This window comes from Vulpes vulpes, chromosome 4, assembly GCF_048418805.1.
Source record: "Vulpes vulpes isolate BD-2025 chromosome 4, VulVul3, whole genome shotgun sequence".
NCBI lineage: Eukaryota > Metazoa > Chordata > Mammalia > Carnivora > Canidae > Vulpes > Vulpes vulpes.
In genome coordinates this window covers 18,004,513-18,024,178 of record NC_132783.1, presented here as the reverse complement: position 1 = coordinate 18,024,178, position 19,666 = coordinate 18,004,513, and the positions used below count along the sequence as shown (strand labels likewise).

The 19,666-nt window shown below is 34.5% G+C and overlaps 1 protein-coding gene across 1 annotated transcript in view; it reads left to right on the top strand.

Moving 5' to 3' along the window:
• The window catches only part of ADAD1 (adenosine deaminase domain containing 1), a 52,506-nt gene extending 41,533 nt beyond the window's left edge, over window positions 1-10,973 (top strand). Inside the window, exon 12 of the mRNA XM_026016818.2 lies at window positions 10,800-10,973. Coding sequence (XP_025872603.1) covers window positions 10,800-10,913 — 114 coding nt within the window. The 3' untranslated portion in view covers window positions 10,914-10,973. The remainder of the gene's footprint in view (window positions 1-10,799) is intronic.
• Window positions 10,974-19,666: the final 8,693 nt, after the last annotated feature.

Here is a 19,666-nt window from a genome sequence, read left to right as displayed (position 1 = left end):
CCATCAAAATCATAGAAGAGAACACAGGCAACACCCTCTTTGAACTCGGCCACAGTAACTTCTTGCAAGATACATCCACAAAGGCAAAAGAAACAAAAGCAAAAATGAACTATTGGGACTTCATCAAGATAAGAAGCTTTTGCACAGCAAAGGATACAGTCAACAAAACTAAAAGACAACCTACAGAATGGGAGGAGATATTTGCAAATGACATATCAGATAAAGGGCTAGTTTCCCAAATCTATAAAGAACTTATTAAACTCAACACCAAAGAAACAAACAATCCAATCATGAAATGGGCAAAAGACATGAAGAGAAATCTCACAGAGGAAGACATGGACATGGCCAACATGCACATGAGAAAATGCTCTGCATCACTTGCCATCAGGGAAATACAAATCAAAACCACAATGAGATCCCACCTCACACCAGTGAGAATGGGGAAAATTAACAAGGCCAGAAACCACAAATGTTGGAGAGGATGCGGAAAAAAGGGAACCCTCTTACACTGTTGGTGGGAATGTGAACTGGTGCAGCCACTCTGGAAAACTGTGTGGAGGTTCCTCAAAGAGTTAAAAATAGACCTTCCCTACGACCCAGCAATTGCACTGTTGGGGATTTACCCCAAAGATTCAGATGCAATGAAACGTCGGGACACTTGCACCCGATGTTTCTATCAGCAATGGCCACAATAGCCAAACTGTGGAAGGAGCCTCGGTGTCCATCGAAAGATGAATGGATAAAGAAGATGTGGTTTATGTATACAATGGAATATTACTCAGCAATTAGAAACGACAAATACCCACCATTTGCTTCAACGTGGATGGAACTGGAGGGTATTATGCTGAGTGAAATAATTCAGTCGGAGAAGGACAAACAGTGTATGTTCTCATTCATTTAGGGTATATGAATAATAGTGAAAGGGAATATAAAGGAAGGGAAAAAAATGTTGGGAAATATCAGGAAGGGAGACAGAACATAAAGACTCCTAACTCGGGGAAACGAACTAGGGGTGGTGGAAGGGGAGGAGGGCGGGTGTTGGAGGGGAATGGGTGACGGGCTCTGAGGTGGACACTTGATGGGATGAGCACTGGGTGTTTTTCTGTATGTTGGTAAATTGAACACCAATAAAAATTAATTAAAAAAATAGTTCCTGAGTATATGGTATTGCCATGTTCTGATAGAATTATTTTTTATTTGAGATTACATATGTAAATGAGTGTTGCCACTTAAAGTAGCCACCTTAGTATGGTATATACTTATTTTGATGATACTGATCAAAACCTGTTTTCATACCCAGAGGGAAAAAAATGGTAATAAAATTTCTTCTTGTATATATTAACTCTGCTAACTGTAGAAGTTCAGTATTCTAAAATAATACATTAAGATATTCATATAAATTAATTATCCCATTAAAGTTGTGGAACTGCTATAATATCAGCAGGAGTTGAACCTGATTAAGTAGATGGTGTACATAGCTTTTTTCTCTCTTGAAAGATATTTTTTTTAGTATTATAAACATAATGTATGTTTAGAGAATTTGGCAATCTTTTTAAATAGGAAAAATACTACTAGTAATCCTTCTATTCAAATTATGACACTCTTAATCTTCTAAGCATGTTATTTCAGTTTCTGTTTATGTGTGGCATGCATATATATATGTATTTTTGTATATCTTAAAATATTAATATACTAAATGTGTTTTTTAATCTTTTTCATTTGGCATAGTCTGACATGAACCATGTTATCATGATAACATTGTTTCTGATAACTTAAACTCATTTTCAGTTAATAATATAGTATCATATGAAACTCTTAATTTCAACAATATGTTAATGCTTAGACTTTATAATCTGTTATATATAATATAATTGAAACAATTATATTAACCACAGGTTTTTGGGTATGTACACACATATTTAAGTATAAAAACTTATGTAGGCAATTTCTGGCTCTTTGGTGGCATGAAGAAGTTGTAGATCATGTTTAGAAAAGCAAGTATAAAAACTGGACAGAATTGTCCAAAAAAAAAAAAAAAACACCTACCACTCTGGAAATTGAAGACAGAAAACATTGAGAAGTGTATATTGTTGAAAAAGTGCTTGAGCTTTGGATAAGAACAAAAGGAGTTTGTGATGCCTTCACCATGGCTGTTCCTGTTTCTCCCTCCTCTCTGGTAGTTTGAATGGCAAAAACTATAGTTTTTACTAGAGTGAGGATGCCACTGGAAATAGATTTGATGCTTAAGAGTGGACTTACTTGGGGTAGAGCATAAGAATTTGAAGCTTTGTCAGCTAAAAATGCCAATCCTAGTAGGAAACAAAGGGAAAAAATAATAATTTTGCTGGCCCAAGGTTGAAGTCCTGGGTGGGGCAAGTGATGTACCAACTAGTAACTTAAGTAGATTGTAAAAATGAAAGAGCCACCCAAGTGCCGAGAAAAATTCTCTATATATCATTGGCTGAATGAGAGCCTTCACTCATGCAAGGAAGACCGAACTCAGTAAAGAGTGAAACAGTAAAAGAGAACTGACTGCAACTATAAATCCTGTAGTCCCTCTTTATCCAGAGGGGATACTTCCAAGAACCCCAGTGGATGCCTGAACCACAGATATTACTGAATCCCATATACTGTTGTTTTCTTATACATACATACCTATGATAAAGTTTGATATAAATTAGGCACAAGAGATTAACAACAGTAATATTAAATAGAACAATTACAACAGGGATCCCTGGGTGGCGCAGCGGTTTGGCGCCCGCCTTTGGCCCAGGGCGCGATCCGGGAGACCCTGGATCGAGTCCCACGTCGGGCTCCCGGTGCATGGAGCCTGCTTCTCCCTCTGCCTGTGTCTCTGCCTCTCTCTCTCTCTCTCTCTGTAACTATCATAAAATAAATAAATAAAAAAAAAATTAAAAAAAAAAAAAAGAACAATTACAACAGTGTATTATAATAAAAGTTATATGGACTCTTTCTCAGAATACCTTATTGTACTGTACTTTGTTGTGATAATGTTAATGATAAAATGCTTATTTGCTAAGATGAAGTGAGATGAATAATACAGGCATTGTGACTTAGTGGGACATAGTGTGAGGCTACTAACCTCCTGATATATCAGGAGGAGGATCATCTACTTCCTGACTGTGATTGGCCGTGGGTAACTGAAATCAGGGAAGAACGATGGATAAGGTGGGGGGACTATGTACACAACTCCCCCCACCCTGCACATACACAATTTGATGAGACGGTAGCTGCCTAATAAGTTTAAGGTGTTTGAACAGTGTCTACTTAAATCATTATTATTAAACTATGCAGATACAGGGTAACCATTAGGAAACCAGGCTAAAGTATAAAAATAATAGAAAAACTGGAAGAGAGAACAGTAGCTTCATACCATGGAGAAAACCGATCTTAACAATTTAAGCAAGCTAAATTAAAAAACAAAAAAACTTCAGAAAAATCATATCCAGAGTTTCTACAATATATTGTCTAAAAAAGTTTAAGATTCAACCCAAAATTATGGGATATGTAAAAAACAGGACAGTGAAACCTATACTCAGGAAAAAATAACAGTCAGTAGAAACTGGTTCTGCGTAGGTCCAAATGTTGAAGATATCTAAGACTTCAAAGCAGCTATTATAAATAAGTTCGGATGAAAGGAAAATATAGATGTGTATCAATAAGTAGGCAATCTCAATAGAGAAATAGAAACTACCAAAAAAATTCTAGAACTGAAACAGTAAAGGTGAAAAATTCTTTAGATGTGCTGAATAGCACATTTGAGATGGCAGATATAAATAAAAGAATTTTGAAGATACATCAGTAGAAATTATTTTAAAGACAAAATGAAAACAGATTGAAGAAAAATAAACAGAGCTTCAGAGATTTGTGGAACAGTATTAAGTGCACCAACATGTCTGCACTAGGAATCTCAGATGGGAAGGAAAGAGGAAAACAGGAAAAATATATGAAGAGATAATGACCAGAAAAATCCCCCAACTAGATGAAAAACATTAACATATTCAAGAAACCCAGCAAATCCTCAAGGAAAAAACATTTGAAAAGATCCATACCTGCTAGATCTATTAGTCATAGAAAGACAAACACCATATGATTTCACTGATACATGGAGTTTAAGAAACAAATGAACAAATTAAAAGACTCTAAACTATAGAGAACAAACCGGTGGTTGCCAGAGGAGAGGTGGTTGGGGAAATCAGTGAAATAGGGGAAGAACATTAGGGTACATTTACTGTGATGAGCAGTGAGTAGTGTATAGAATTATTGAATCGTATTGCATACCCAAAGTTAATATAACACTGTATGTTAACATAATGGAATTTTTAAAATAATTTTTTCAAAAGATCCATACCTAGATATGTCAGGTATGGTTGATTTCTCTTAGCAACAATGGAGGCCAATGTAAAATAGCCCAAACAGTCTTGAATAAGAAGAATAAAGTTGGACAGTTCACACTTCCTGGTTTCAAAGCTTATCACAGAGCCACAATAATCAGGACACTGTAATACGACATAAGAATAAACCGATAGATCAATAGGATACAATTGATAGTTAAGAAATAAACCATAGTATTTATAGTCGATTGATTTTTTTTTAACAAGAGTACCAGATAATTCAGTGGGGGGAAAAATAGTTTTTTCATCAATTAGTCTTGGGACAACTTGATATCCACGACCTCATACCATATACAAAAGTTAACTCAAAATAGATGATAGACCTATATAAGAAAACTATAAAACTCTCAGGAGGAAACACAGAAGAAGATATATGTATTTTTAAGTTAGAGAAAGGTTTATTAGATCTGATACCAACAGTACTATCCATAAGAAAAAAAATAGTATTTTAGACTTTATAACAGTAACAACTTTTGCACTTCAAAAATTAAGAAAACGAAAAGGCAAGCTATATAACTAGGAGAAAATATTTGCAAATCACACATCTGGTAAGGGACTTATACCTAGAATATACAAAAACTCTTGCAACTCAGTAATAGATACATGACCCATTTTTAAAAATTACCAAAGAATTTGAATAGCCATTTCTATAAAGAAAGTGACTAAACCAATAAGAATATTAAAAGACATTCAACATCATTAGTCATTAGGAAAATACAAATAAAAATCAGTGATTTACTACTTTATACATACTAGGATATATCAATAATAAAAGAGATATTAAGTGTTGGCAAGTATGTAAAGAAATCAGAACCATCACACATTGCTGGTAGGAATGTAAAATGATATGGCTTCTTTGGGAAACAACAGTTCCTCAAAAACTTAAATATAGAGGGAGGGGTGGCTGGGTGGCTCAGTTGGAAGAGCATGTGGCTTTTGATCTTGGGGTTGTTTGAGCCCCACACTGGATGTAGAGATTACTAAAAATTTTTAAAAACAATATTAAAGAAGTAATAGAGTATAACCCAGGAATTCCACTTCTAGGTATATGCATTAAAACATAAATTAAAAATATATTCACACCAAACTTGTACATGAATGTTCATAGCAGCTGTATTCATAATACACAAAAGGTGGAAACAACCCAGATATTTATCAGCCAATGAATGGTTAAATAAAATGTGTCATATCTCTTTAATCTTCCATAAAAGAGAATGAGGTATTGATACAGCATGGATTACCTACAGCATGGATCTACCTTGAAAACATTAAGTGAAGGAAGCCAGACACAAAAGCCCACAGATAATATGATTTCATTAATACGAAATGTCCAGAATAGACAAATTCATAGAGACAGAAAGTAGATGAGTGGTGTCCAGGTACTGGGGGAAGGAGAGAATGAGGACTGACTGCTAATAGGTATAGGATTCACTTTTGGAGTGATGAAAATTTTCTGAAATTAGGGATGATGGTTGTATAAGTTTGTGAATATACTAAAGACCATTTATTTTGTATACTTTAAAAAGGAACTTGATGACATGTGAATTATATCTTAACAAAGTTGTTAGAGAAGCATGCAGTAAAATGTGTTTATGGATTGGAAGAACACATACTGTTAAAATGTCTATATTACCCAAAGCAATCAACACATTTAATGCAATCCCTATCAAAATACCACCAGTTCACAGAGCTGGAATAAATAATTTGAAAATTTGTGTGGAACCACAAAAGACCTCAAATAACCAAAGCAGTCTTGAAAAAGAAGAAGCTGGAAGCATCACAATTCCAGACTTGAAGCTGTAGTCACCAAGATAGTATGGGTACTGGCACAAAAACAGATACTTGACTAATGGAAGAGAATAGAAAACCCAGAAAAGGTCAGCTAATCTTCAACAAAGCAGGAAAGATTATCCAAAGGAAAAAGTCTTTTGAACAAATAGTGTTGGGAAAACTGGACCAGTTTTTTACACCATACACAAAAATAAATTCAAAATGAATGAGAGATCTAAATGTGAGACAGGAAACCATCAGATTCCTAGAGGAGAACATACAGACAGTACCCTCTGTGTTGCATTGGTCATAGCAACTTCCTACTAAACACATCTCCAGAGGCAAGGGAAATAGAAGCAAAAATGAACTTCTGGGACTTCATCAAGGTAAAGAGTGCAAAGTATACGAGACAGTCAACCAAAAGGCAGCAGAGAAGATATTTGCAAATGACAAATATAAAGGGTAAATACATGAAATACATAAAGAACGTATCAAACTCAGCACCCAGAAACCCAAAAAGTCCAGTCAAAAAATGGTGAGAAGACAGCAATGGACAGTTTTCCAAAGAAGACATCCAGATGGCCAGCAGATACATGAAAAAAATGCTCAACATCATTCATCATCAGGGTAATACAAATCAAAACCATAGTGAGATACCACCTCACACCTATCAGAATGGCTAAAAGTAACAACATAGGAAACAACATGTTGGCGAGGATGTGGAGAATGGGGAACCTTCTTGCACTGTTGGTAGGAATGCAAACTGATGCAGCCACTAGGGAAAACAGTACGGAGGTTCCTAAAATAGTTAAAAATAGAACTACCCTACTATTCAGCAATTGCACTACTGGTATTTACTCAAAGGATCAAAAGTACTGATTCAAAGGAGCACGTGTACCCAGATGTTTATAGTAGCATTATCAATAATAACCAAATTATGGAAAGAGCCAAATGCTCATTGACTGATGAATAGAAAAAGATGTGTGTGTATGTATAATGGATATATGTTACATATATTAATATGATGGAATATTACTCAGCCATCAAAAAGAATGAGAACTTGCCATTTGCAACAACATGGATGGAGCTAGAGTATATTATACTAAGCAAAATAAGAGAAAGAAATACCGTATTATTTCACTCGTGGAATTTAAGAAACAAAAGAACATAGGGGAAGAGAAAAATAGAGAAACAAACCATAAAAGACTTTTAACTACAGAAAACAAACTGCTGAGGGTTGCTGGATGGGAGGTGGGTGGAGGGGGCTAAACGGGTGATGGGTACTAAGGAAAGCACTTGTTGTGTTTAGCACTGGGTGTTATGAGTGATGAATTACTAAATTCTACTGAAGCCAGTATTACATGATAACTAGAATTTAAATAAAAAATGTAAGAAAAAAATATGTTTAAAGTGCTGAAAAACCTGTCAGCCAAGAATTCTATAGCAAGATAATTCTTAAAAGCAAAATAAAAAAATTCCCAGGCAGACAAAAATTGAGAAAATTTGTTGTAGGCAAAACTTCCCTAAAAGGAATTCCGGGGCAGCCCCGGTGCCACAGCAGTTTAGCACTGCCTTCAGACCAGGGTGTGATCCTGGAGACCCGGGATCAAGTCCCACATCGGGCTCCCTGCAAAAATAAAAAAATAAAAAAAAGGAATTCCGAAGGAGGTCCTTAAAGTTTGGAAGAAATTAGACCACTGATACATAAATCTGCAGGAATCTACAGGAAGGAATAAAGAATACTGAAAATGGTAATCATAGAAGCAAATATAAAAAGGGTGTGTTTCCTCTGATTTTCTTTTAAAAGTGGAATTTCTTTAAAACAATTTTAACTGAATTACTGATTTTGTAGGGAAGGTAGATGGAATATAAACAGCAATAGTATAATAAGGACAGAAATAAATCAGTACTAGAACAAATTTAACTGTATTCATATGAACATATGAATCTGAAATAGAATACGGAGACATATTATAATTCCTAAAGTAACCGTGAAGAAAATAACTGGAAAACTACAGGCAGAATATTGGCACACTAATTAAAATGATGTAATAAAATGCATTTTAAAAAGACTAGTAGAAGGCAGTAAAAAGGAAGTAGAGAAATAAAAGACATGGGCCTTCAAAAATAGTGAAATGGCAGACATGAACCCACTATATCTGTAATCACATTAGATTCTATTAGACTAAATGCTCCAGAGAAAAGGCAGAGAATATCAGAGTGGGTTAAAAAAAAATAAAGCAAGATCCAACTATATGCCATCTGCAGGAAACATGAAATTCAAAAACACAGATTGAAAGTAAAAGGCTGAAAGAAACATACCATGCAAACAGTAGCGATAAAGAGAGCTGAAGTGTTTACATTAACATCAAACACATTAAGATGAGAAATATGAGACAAAGAACAGCATTTTATACTGGTAAAAAGGCTAATACATTGGAACATATAACAAATATCATAGTTATATATAATTAAATAGTAATTGCATGTGTTAGTAACAACAGAACCCCAAAATACATAAGCCAAAACTGACACAATTGAAAGGTAAAATAGATCATTGACAATTATTGTAGGAGGTTTTAATAGTCTTGTCTCAGCAGTTGATAACATAACTAGACAAAATAAGATTATAGAAAAACAGTGCCAACTAAACTGGCCTGTCAGCAACACTACATCACAGCATAATATAAATTATTTTCAGGTACACATGGAATATCTTCCAGTATAAACAATATAGCAAGTCTCTATAAGTTTGAGAGGATTAAAATCAGACATACGTTCTTAACCACTATGGAATTAAATTAAAAATCAATAACGAAATGAAATCTGGGAATTTACCTGTTTGAGAATTAAACAGCATAACTTCTGAATAACCCATGAGTCAAAGAAGAAATTATAAGAAAATTTAAAAAGATCTACAACTGAATGAAAATACAATATTAAAATCTGTGGAATCAAAGGCATGGTTAGAAAAAAAAAAGCTTTAGTCACTTACATTAGGAAGAAGAGAATTGTAAAATCAGTTATTTGAACTTCTACCTTGAGATGTTAGAAGAGCAAATTAAATGTAGGAGAGAGGGAATAATAGAAAATAGTATGGAATTCAGTGAAATAGCAAAAAAATCAATGAAATAAAAGTATTCATTAAAAAAAAAGCATCGATAATCCTTTAACTGATAAATTGGAGATAACACAAGTGATCAAAATTTGGAATGAAAGAAGGATCATCACCACATACCTCAAGAGCTAAAATAATTATAAAGGAATAATATGAACAGTGTTTTGCCAAAAAATTAGACCTGTTAAATGAACACATTCCTAGAAAAAATCTAAAACCTGACTAAAGAAAATACGTAAATTGAACTAAAGTAGTTTAATTATTAAGATTCTCTTCCTAAAAATAGAGACAAACCAAGAAACAGACTGGGTTAAAAAATTAAATAAAACCAAGATCCAACTATGTGCCATCTGCAGGAAACATAAAATTCAAAAACAGAACAAACTGATGGTTATCACAGGGGTTGGGGTATGAGTTAAACAAATAGATGAGGATTGTCTCTGAGTACCAAGTGATGTATGGAATTGTTGAATTGCTATATTGTACACTTGAAACTAATATAACACTATATGTTACCTGGAATTAAAATCTAAAAACTTACTCTTTTCCTAAAGAAAAGCAGAGTGCAGATATAGCCTTACTGGTGCATTCTATCAAATTTATATGCAGAAAAAAACCCCAAATTCTACAGAAACTCTCCCATAAAATAGAAAACATTTCCAGCTTCTTTTATGAGGTCCCTATAATCCTGTAGTTTACAGCAGCATTATTCATAATAGCCAAAAACTGCAAACATTCAATTGTTCATCAGTTGATGAATGCGTAAACAATGTGATAAATCCATATGATGGAATACTAATCAGCAGTAAAATGGAACAAACTACAAATACATGAAACAATGTGAATGAATCTGAAAACATTCTGCTAACTCAGAGAAACTTGACACAGAAGAGTTTGTATTCTGTTCATCAATATTTATGAAATTTCTAGAAAAAGCAGAACTCTAAAGACCGTAGATTCATGGTTGAGTTGTATCTAGGAATACAGATTGGAAGGCAAATGGGCACAGTGGAACTTTTTTGCAGGTGATAGAATTGTTTTACAACTTGACTGTGGTATGATTGCATACCTTTATAAATATACTAACAATCATCAAACTGTATACTGTGAGTGCATATATGGTATGTAATTATACTTCAGAGCTTTTTAAAAAGTTCATCTATATGTTCATTCATAAAAAGTGAAATCAAAATTGTGATGGTGGTTATCTATAGTTTGGGGATTACAGGCAGTTTTTATTTTCTTCATTAGATTTTCTCTGCTTTTCAAGTTTTCTGTAATGAGTATGACTATTTTTTAAAAATGTTGGAAACAAATTGTCTTTAAGGAATGTCAGAAAACAAAATGGTTAGCTTCAAAAATAATAAGAAAAATAGGAATTCAAAAATATTTTCATTAATTTTTAAAATGTCAGACTGAAGAAGATTAGGGCTACTTAACTTTTCATAAGCCAAATTCTGCCTATATTCTATAATTCATTTTTTTTCTTTCTATAGTGTATGTCTGGATCCTATCAAGAAGCTAAAACTTTGTTGAAATCCTACTTGCAGCAGCATGGCTATGGCTCCTGGATTGTGAAATCTCCCTGTATAGAACAATTTAGTATGTGATTTAGGCAATCCATTGTCATATTAAAAATCTTTTATTTTTTGGTGTCTTTGACTAGTAAATATGTTTTAAAATTTTTGGTGGTTTTCAGCTTTCAGAACAGTCTTGCAACAGCAGTGTCCAGATATTGCTGAAAATAATAATTTGCATTGAAATGTTGGTTTTTTTTTCTTTTTGGAAAAATTATTACCTGAGTCATTATGCAGCAATTTTGTATTTATTTTTACAGGCATTATAAAGCCACTACCCTTTTTGTAGTTTAGTGGAAAATTTCTTCTAAGTTTTTGCTTAAAGCTGTCCATACAGCAAATATAGTCAACATTATTTCTGGATAGTTCACTCAGGTTGTTTATTTTTTAATTAAAATTAGAATATGGGGATACAAATAATAGTTCTTGCTATTGATTAATTCAACAAATATTTGAGTGCCTAATATTTGCCAATCACCATGCTTGTGTGATAGTAAAAATAGCAACTAAAACATCATTTCTCTTGTCAAAAAAGTTTATGAATGCAAACTGCATATATGCATGCAGAAAAATGTTTACCATGTTAGAGAATAATTTTATAAATTAGCTATTCTGATTAAGGGTCATCATAAATGTTTTAAATAAGATTGCTCATTTCAAGTGTTATATATGATCTATCCAAATGTGATTTAATATTTATAATTTAGATAAGTAGGCACTTCTGATAAATAACAAAAGATTATTTAGCTTACACTTGTATTTTTCACAGTGATTAGATCAAAAGAGAAAGTTTAGTTATACTTGAATTAGGCTATATTAGTAATTAGTAAAATTGTGAGTTTGTTCCCTACTTCAACCTCTTCAACCTATTCCTTAGTTTCAGTTGCAGATGAATTAAACATTACTGGTTCTCAGACTTTGTTCCTCTTAGCTTGGATCTTTATGATCTCCAATGAGGTCAGTATAGGGTTTTTTTGTCTATTCTAAAAGTATCTTAGCAGGATTGAAATTGATACTAGTGGTTGTCATTCTTTGTTCAGAGTTAGAGGCTTGATAGAAAGGACTCTGAATTGGCCTACATCAAAAGCAGCAATGCTTAATTCTTTTATGTATTCTGGTTGTATAAGATACTTTGCTTGAAGAAAAGCAAACTTGATCAATATAAGAAAGTTCAGATTTCTAAACTTCAACTTTTAAAATTGTTCAAAAGCCACTAAGCTAGTTACATCTAAGTTTAAGTCCTATTTTAACTCTCAGGTTCTGTTATCTGAGATAAACATTAAGGGATGGGTAAAAATTAGGAAGGCTGAAACGGGAGAGAGAATGTATTCCAGTTGGAAATAATAAAGCAAAGATTAGAAAATGATACAGTGTTTGAGGCTATAGCATAGAACACTGGATGGGAAAGTTGAGGATTGAGTCTAGCAGATGTTCTCAGTTGGGTAGGTCAGAGGGGAACCCTTGAAAGATTTTGTGTAGGAAAAGACACCATTCCACAACGTTTTTTTTGTTTTGTTTTGTTTACTTACTATAGAAATTTCCAAACATACAAAAATAGAATAATGGATGAATCCCCATGTACTCATCACCCAGCTTCAGTAATTATTAAAACAACAATCTTATGTCATATATATCTTCTCATGCTGGGTTATATTAGAACAAATACCAGACATGTTCGTTCGTTCTTTCTTTTCTTTCTTTCTTTTAGTTTTTTATTAAATTCCAGTTAACATACAGTGTAATATTAGTTTCGAGTGTACAGTATAGTGATTCAATACTTCCATATATCACATGGTAATACATCATCACAACAAGTGCACTTCTTAGTTCCCACCTCCTATTTCACCCATTCCCCCACCCACTTCTCTCTGGTAACCATCAGTTCATTCTCTATAATTGAGTCTGTTTCTTGGTTTCTCTCTCTCACCTGAAAATACTTTGATACAAATCTGTGAAATATGAGAACTCTTTAATACACACACACAACCACAATCTAGTTAGTACACCTTAAAAATTAATAGTAATTCTCCAGTATGTAGGTGTTGTATAGGTTGTTGGAATCAAGATCAAAATCAACATCGATATTTATTGGAATTTGTGTTAAATATCTATTGACCTATAGATTTTTCTCTTTTTTTTTTTTCTTTTGGTTAGTTCCTGAAAAACACCTGGGTTCTTAATGGAGTCTTCTGCAATCTCATTTTTGCTGCTTACATCTCCATGATGTCGTTTAATGTGTTCCTTTGTGTTTTGTATTTCCTGAAACCGATAGTTACAGCTAGAGGCTCTTTCAAATAGAGGTTCAGTTTTCCTAGCAAGAATACATCATAGGTAGAATTGTGTACTTTTATCACAAGATACAATGTCTGGGTTGTCATTTTTTTTAAGGATTTTATTTATTCAGGAGAGAGAGGGGCAGAGGGAGAAGCAAGCTCGCTCTGGGGAGCCTGATGTGGGACTCGATCCCAAGACCCTGGGATCACCACCTGAGCCAAAGGCAGACGCTCCATCACTGAGCGACTCAGGTGCCCTGTATGGGCTGTCTTTTTGTGATACTCACAGTCATTGATCATTGTCTAATTCCAATATTTCATTAGGAATTACAGGTGATACTCAAATTCTCTCATTAGCTGGAATCTTTCTGTTAAAAAAAAAATGTTTGCTTATAGATAATTTGATACCTGAGGGGTAGTTGGTACAAGGCTAGATTGTTTCTCTGTCTCTATGTTTTTAAAATAGTTGGTTCCCTGTCATTTTTTAAAGTTCCTCTGTGAGAATTTTTTTTCAGTATCATTATGAATTTAAACATATATTTGTTTCACTCATTACAATTCATATTGTTCTTTTGTCAGTAGGAACCTATTCTAAACCTCTCCGTGTTTTCTTCTAGTTGATGTTTCTAATGCTTTAGGTAATATCATTTTGTATATTCTATTCTCTGTTTCTGATACCTAGACAGAAAACTATTTTTTTTATTTTGGCCTTATATCCAGGCACCCTGCTAAATTAATTCTAATAGTTTATTGTAGAGCTTTTGGGATTTTAGTCATACACAGTCATGTCATATGTGAATAATGACATGTTTTATTTCTTCTGTCCCAGTCTTTATCTTCTAACTTTTCTTTTTTCTACTGGCTATAATTTTCCGGTACAATGTGAATAGAAGTGGTATAGCTATGTTTGTGTCTTACATGAGAACTGTGTCATGTTGATGCCTTTGTCTTTTGAACATCATCTCAATAGTCTTTGTTATTTCCTTTCTTTCTCCTATGACCAAATGTTCTTGCCTCATCTTGTGCATTTGTTGCCCTGTTCTTGTAATTGGTTGTAATTTCTCTCCAGAAAGCTCTATTTCCTTTTCATAGAAAGTGGTAATCTGGATGCTAGGATCTGGTATCATTAATACTGAGTTTTCCCTCCCTAGGTCTTTTTAGAGAAAAAGACCTTGGAAATATGTACATTAAAGTAAAATGTTTATTTGTTCATGTTGATGCTTTCATTTCAAATTTAGGTCCGCAGGCTTTTTAATTAATCTCGTAAGTCTTAACATTTGTATCTCCTTTCTCTCATACGAAAATCCTGACTGTAATGAATAGCTACATGATTTCTTATTCATTTTTTCCAATAACTCCTACACAGTAGTCTCAGAATAATATATACCATCAGTAATAGGATTGCTGAAAACAACTTTTTTTGATTCCTGAAAACAGTTTAAAATTGGTTTTGTCCTTAGGATGTATTGTACCAGATTCATACAGCCAATTTGTTTTATTTTTTAAAAATTTTTAAAAAGATTTTATATATTTATTCATGAGAGACCCGGGGGGGCTGGGGAGGGCAGAGGCACAGGCAGAGGGAGAGGCAGGCTCCATGCAGGGAGCCTGATGCGGGTCTCAATCCTGGGGCTCCAGATTCAGGCCCTGGGCTGAAGGCGATGCTAAACTGCTGAGCTACCCAGGCTGCCCAAAACCAGTTTCTTTTTTTTTTTTTAAAGATTTTATTTATTTATTAAGGAGAGACACAGAGAGAGAGAGAGTCAGAGCATAGGCAGAGGGAGAAGCAGGCTCTATCCAGGGAGCCTGATGTGGGACTCGATCCTGGGTCTCCAGGATCACGCCTGGGCTGAAGGCGGCACTAAACCACTGAGCCACCCGGGGTTGCCCTGTTTTAAAGTAACTTAAAATAACTTCCTTATAGTGAGTTGTGCCTCTAACTCAAGACACAGTTATAATTATTTAATTTAGCTCTTGATACTTAAAAATTGAGATTTAAAAATTATTATATAAAAATATAACATATCTAGGGGTGCCTGGCTGACTCCAGTCGGTTGGGCTTCCAATTCTTGGTTTCGGCTCAGGTCATAATCTCAGGGTCCTGAGATGGCATGACATGTCAGGTTCTGCACTCAACAAGCAGTCTGCTGGAGATCCTGTCCCTCTGCCCCTTCCCCCATTCATGCGTGGGTGTGCATGCACTCTCTCTCTTTCAAAATAGATAAGTCTTTAAAAATATCTAACAAATCTGTAATACACAGTATATGCAGAAACATCTATCTTTTTTCCCCTGTCCCTTCCTGAGAATGTGTGTGCATTTGTACTCTCTGGCTTTATTTACACCCATGTAAAAAAAAAATATATATATATATATATATATATATATATATATATATATATATATATATGCATATGTACATAAAATTATTAGGTTTTTCATTTATCCTTTATTTTTAATGTAATATACACATAAACATGAATAGTCATTTGGGTTGTGGTTTTTTTGCTATTATAGTGCTCTAATGGCAGGTTTTTTTTAGGTTGCTTAGAGTAGAAGAGACTAGAAAGGCAGGAGGCCATTACAGTAGCCTAATAAGTGATGATGACCTCAATCGAGGTTGTGACCAGTTATTAAAGGAAAGAAAAATTCAAGCAGTGGTGGGGAGATAGGACCTAACAATAGAATATATGAAACAAAGGAGAAGACAAAATGAAAATGATACTGTGGGTTTGAGCTAGAAACTGGAGGTACTATAAGTAGAGGAGTCAAAAATGGAATCTGATGTGGCTGAAAATATTGGAAGTTTTGATACATATTTTTAAGGGGGTAATAAGATCATCAAGTGGAAATATTCAGCAGTTGGAAATATAAGTACAGAGGTCTTTTGAGAAAGCTGTGGAATAGGATAAATTAAGAATCCCTTGCAAAGAAGCAGTTCTCAAGTTGTGAGAAAAGATGTTTCCTTTTTGGGGGAAAGTATGAAAAAATAATATTGGGACTAGATTCCCAGGAAACTCTTCTATTTTGCATTTCGAAAAATAAGCAACAGGTGGATGAAGAATGAGGTTGGCAAAAAGATATTTGAAAGAACAGAATAGGCATTCTTAGGTGCTCTGCAGGTCAAGAAAATAATTAGAAAAATACCACTAGAATTGGCAACCAGGAGTTTACAAATGACTAAAATAGCAGTTGCCGAAGCTGATTGCTCAGGAGAGCATCACTTTTTTTTTTTTTTTTTTTTTTTTTTTTTACCAAACCCAGTATTTATTGAGAATAAAGGAAACCAGCTGGCATAGAGGCCCAATTTCAATTCATCAAATGTCAGCTGAGGAGGGGGAACAGGGAGTGGCCAGCCCTGAATTCACCCTCCCAGGGAGGAGCCAGCTCTGGGAGAGAGGGGCTGTCAGACCTCCAGGGCCTGGCTGGGTCTTGGCAGAGGAATGTGTGAAGGGGGAGGGGTGAGCCGATGGCAGCACCCTGCAATGATCTACTCTGATTGAGTAGATCTGGGAAAAGCCCCCAAATCCACAATTTAACAAGTTTTTACAGATGTTTTGATGTGGGTAGTACATTTACCACACTGAAAAACACCACCCCGCAAAGTAATAAAAGTTTGGTGGTGGCAGAAAGATTGGTCACAATTAAGGAATAAATGGGAAATGAGGATTTGGAGTCAGTGGCTGAATTCTATTCTTTCTAGCAGCTTGATGATGAGACTAATACGGTTGTTTGGATTTGGGGGATTTTTTTGCTTATAAAGAAGGGGGAGATCCCACCAATGTGTGTGAATTTATAGTGGAGCCACATAATGTGATGTTTATGACTTGCTTTGGGGAATAGGGGATGTTAGGTCAGATAGTTGGCCTACTTACAATCAGATTAGCCCTACTTAGGGAATTTTGGGTGATGTGAATGTATTCCTGAAATGGCTCAAGCCAAAATGGAGGAAATACACTATGAGTACATAGAAATAAGTGGAAGTAAAACAGTTTCACTGAAAGGGCAGATATGAAAGAATAGGAGATTGTGTTCAGGTTATTTTCAAAGTCTGAATTTTTAGATACTTAATTCTGGTCTATATTTTGTCAGGTTCCCTTCACCTCCAGTCTTACTCAGTTTTTAGAACTAATACAGTGGTTGAAATCTAGGGATAAAAGATGGCTTATGATTTGAGATTTAGTGTTCATTCCATTCAGTCTTTGAGGGATCTGTGTGGTGCCAGAGATAGCTAGAGCCCTGAACAGTCAACTCTGGCCTTAGGCAGCCTATTATTTACCCCCATGTTTAATAGTGCCATTTTCTTGTCTGTGCCATGGTATGAAAAAGGTTAGAAAGAAGTATTTTAAACTTTTTTTTAGATTTTACTTAAATTCAATTTCATTAACATATGCTGTATTACTAGTTGTACAGGTAGGATTTAGTTATTCATCAGTTGCATGTAACACTCAGTGCTCATATCAAGTGCCCTCCTTAATGCTCATCACTCAGTTTGGTTACCCTATCTCACCACTCAACCTCCCCTGAAGCAGCCCTCAATTTGTTCCCTAGAGTCAAGAGTCTCTTATGGTTTACCTCCCTCTCTGTTTTTATTTTACTTTACTTTCTCTTCCCTTCCCCTATGTTCATCACTTCTGTTTCTTAAATTCCACATATGAGTAAAATCATATAGTATTTGTCTTTCTCTATTTCGCATAGCATAATACGCTCTAGTTCCGCCCATGTCATTGCAAATGGAAAGATTTCATTCTTCTTGATGGCACACAAAAAGGGTAATGTTCCCTTTGTGTGTGTATATATGTATATATATGTACATGTATACATATATACATATACCACTGCTTTATCCATTCATCTGTTGATGGTCTTTCCATATTTTGGCTATCGTTGACCAATGTTTATAGACTTATCTGTAAACACTGGGATGCATGTGTCCCTTCTAATCACTATTTTTGTATCCTTTGGATAAATATGTAGTAGTGCAATTGTTGGCTCATAGGATAGTTCTGTTTTTTAACTTTTTGAGGAGCCTCCATACTCTTTTCCACAGTGCACCAGTTTGCATTCCTACCAGCAGTGCAGGAGGGTTCCCCTTTCTCCACATCCTCACCAACGTCTGTTGTTTCCTGAGTTTTTCATTTAACCATTCTGACAGGTATGAGGTGGTATCTCATTGTTGTTTTGATTTGTATTTCCCTGATGATGAGTGATGTTGAGTATTTTTTCATGTCTGTTAGCCATATCTGTATGTGTTTGGAGAAATGTCTGTTCATGTCTTCTGCCCATTTCATAACTAGATTTTTGGGTTTTTGGGTGTTGAGTTTGTAATGTTCTTACAGATTTTGGATACTAGCCTTCTATCTGATAGGGCATTTGCAAATACCTTCTCATGATTCTGTAGGTTGTCTTTTGGTTTGTTGATTGTTTCCTTTGCTGTGCAGAAGCTTTTTATTTTGATGAAGTCCCTCATTTTTTGTTTCCCTCACCTCTGGAGACAAATCTAATAGAAAGTTGCTGTGGCTGAGGTCAAAGAGATCATTGCCTTTGTTTTCCTCTAGGATTTTAATGGATTCCTGTCTTCTATTTGGGTCTTTCATCCATTTTTGAGTTTTATTTTTGTGTATGGTGTATGAAAGTAGACCAGTTTCAGTCTTCTGCATGTTGCTGTCCAGTTTTCCCAATACCATTTGTTGAAGGGGCTTTTTTCCACTGAATATTCTTTTCTACATTGCCAAAGATCAGTAGACCAATTAGTAGAGAGTCCATTTCTGGGTTCTCTATTCTGTTCAGTTGATCTGTGTGTCTGTTTTTGTGCCGGTATCATACTGTCTTGATGGTTACAGCTTTCTAAACTTTTTAACAAAAATTGTGATGATGTTGATTATGTATTAAGGCACTACCTATAGGGAGGAGAACAGACATTTAATTATATCTGTGTTAGAAAAAATTTCTAGATTGGGTGGTACTTTTAGATAATGATATTTCATTTTGCACTTAAAGTGAAGTGACATGACTGAGCATTACTTTAAGGAAGCCTTAGATGAAACCTGTGAAAAATAATTTGAGTAAAATATATACATTAAATATGTGCAAATACTTTGAAAATAATGATGGGGACTGGATATGAATGTTGTCAAGCTTCATAGCAGTTAACGAAGAGTCACTGTTACTTTCAAATGCAAGTTTATTTTCTTTCAGAATGAGCTAAAATTGATGGTTCCTAGATAAAGATAATTGTTCTTTGATGTGAAAAAGGAAAAAGAATATTGTTAAGTAAACAGGAAGCATGAGAATTTCCTCTTTAGAAATCTTTTGATCCTGAGACCATCCTATAAATTGTTTTAAAACACAACTTTCTCTGTCACTTATGTTATTATAGATGTCAAAAATGTCTGATTTTGTTTAGTGTAATAGTTTTTGTAGTACCAAAGGAGCATGTCAAACACTGTCAAAACAGCATCTGTTTTTGGAAATAACATAATTTTTGTTAAAAATTCTGCAATTGTCAAAACAAT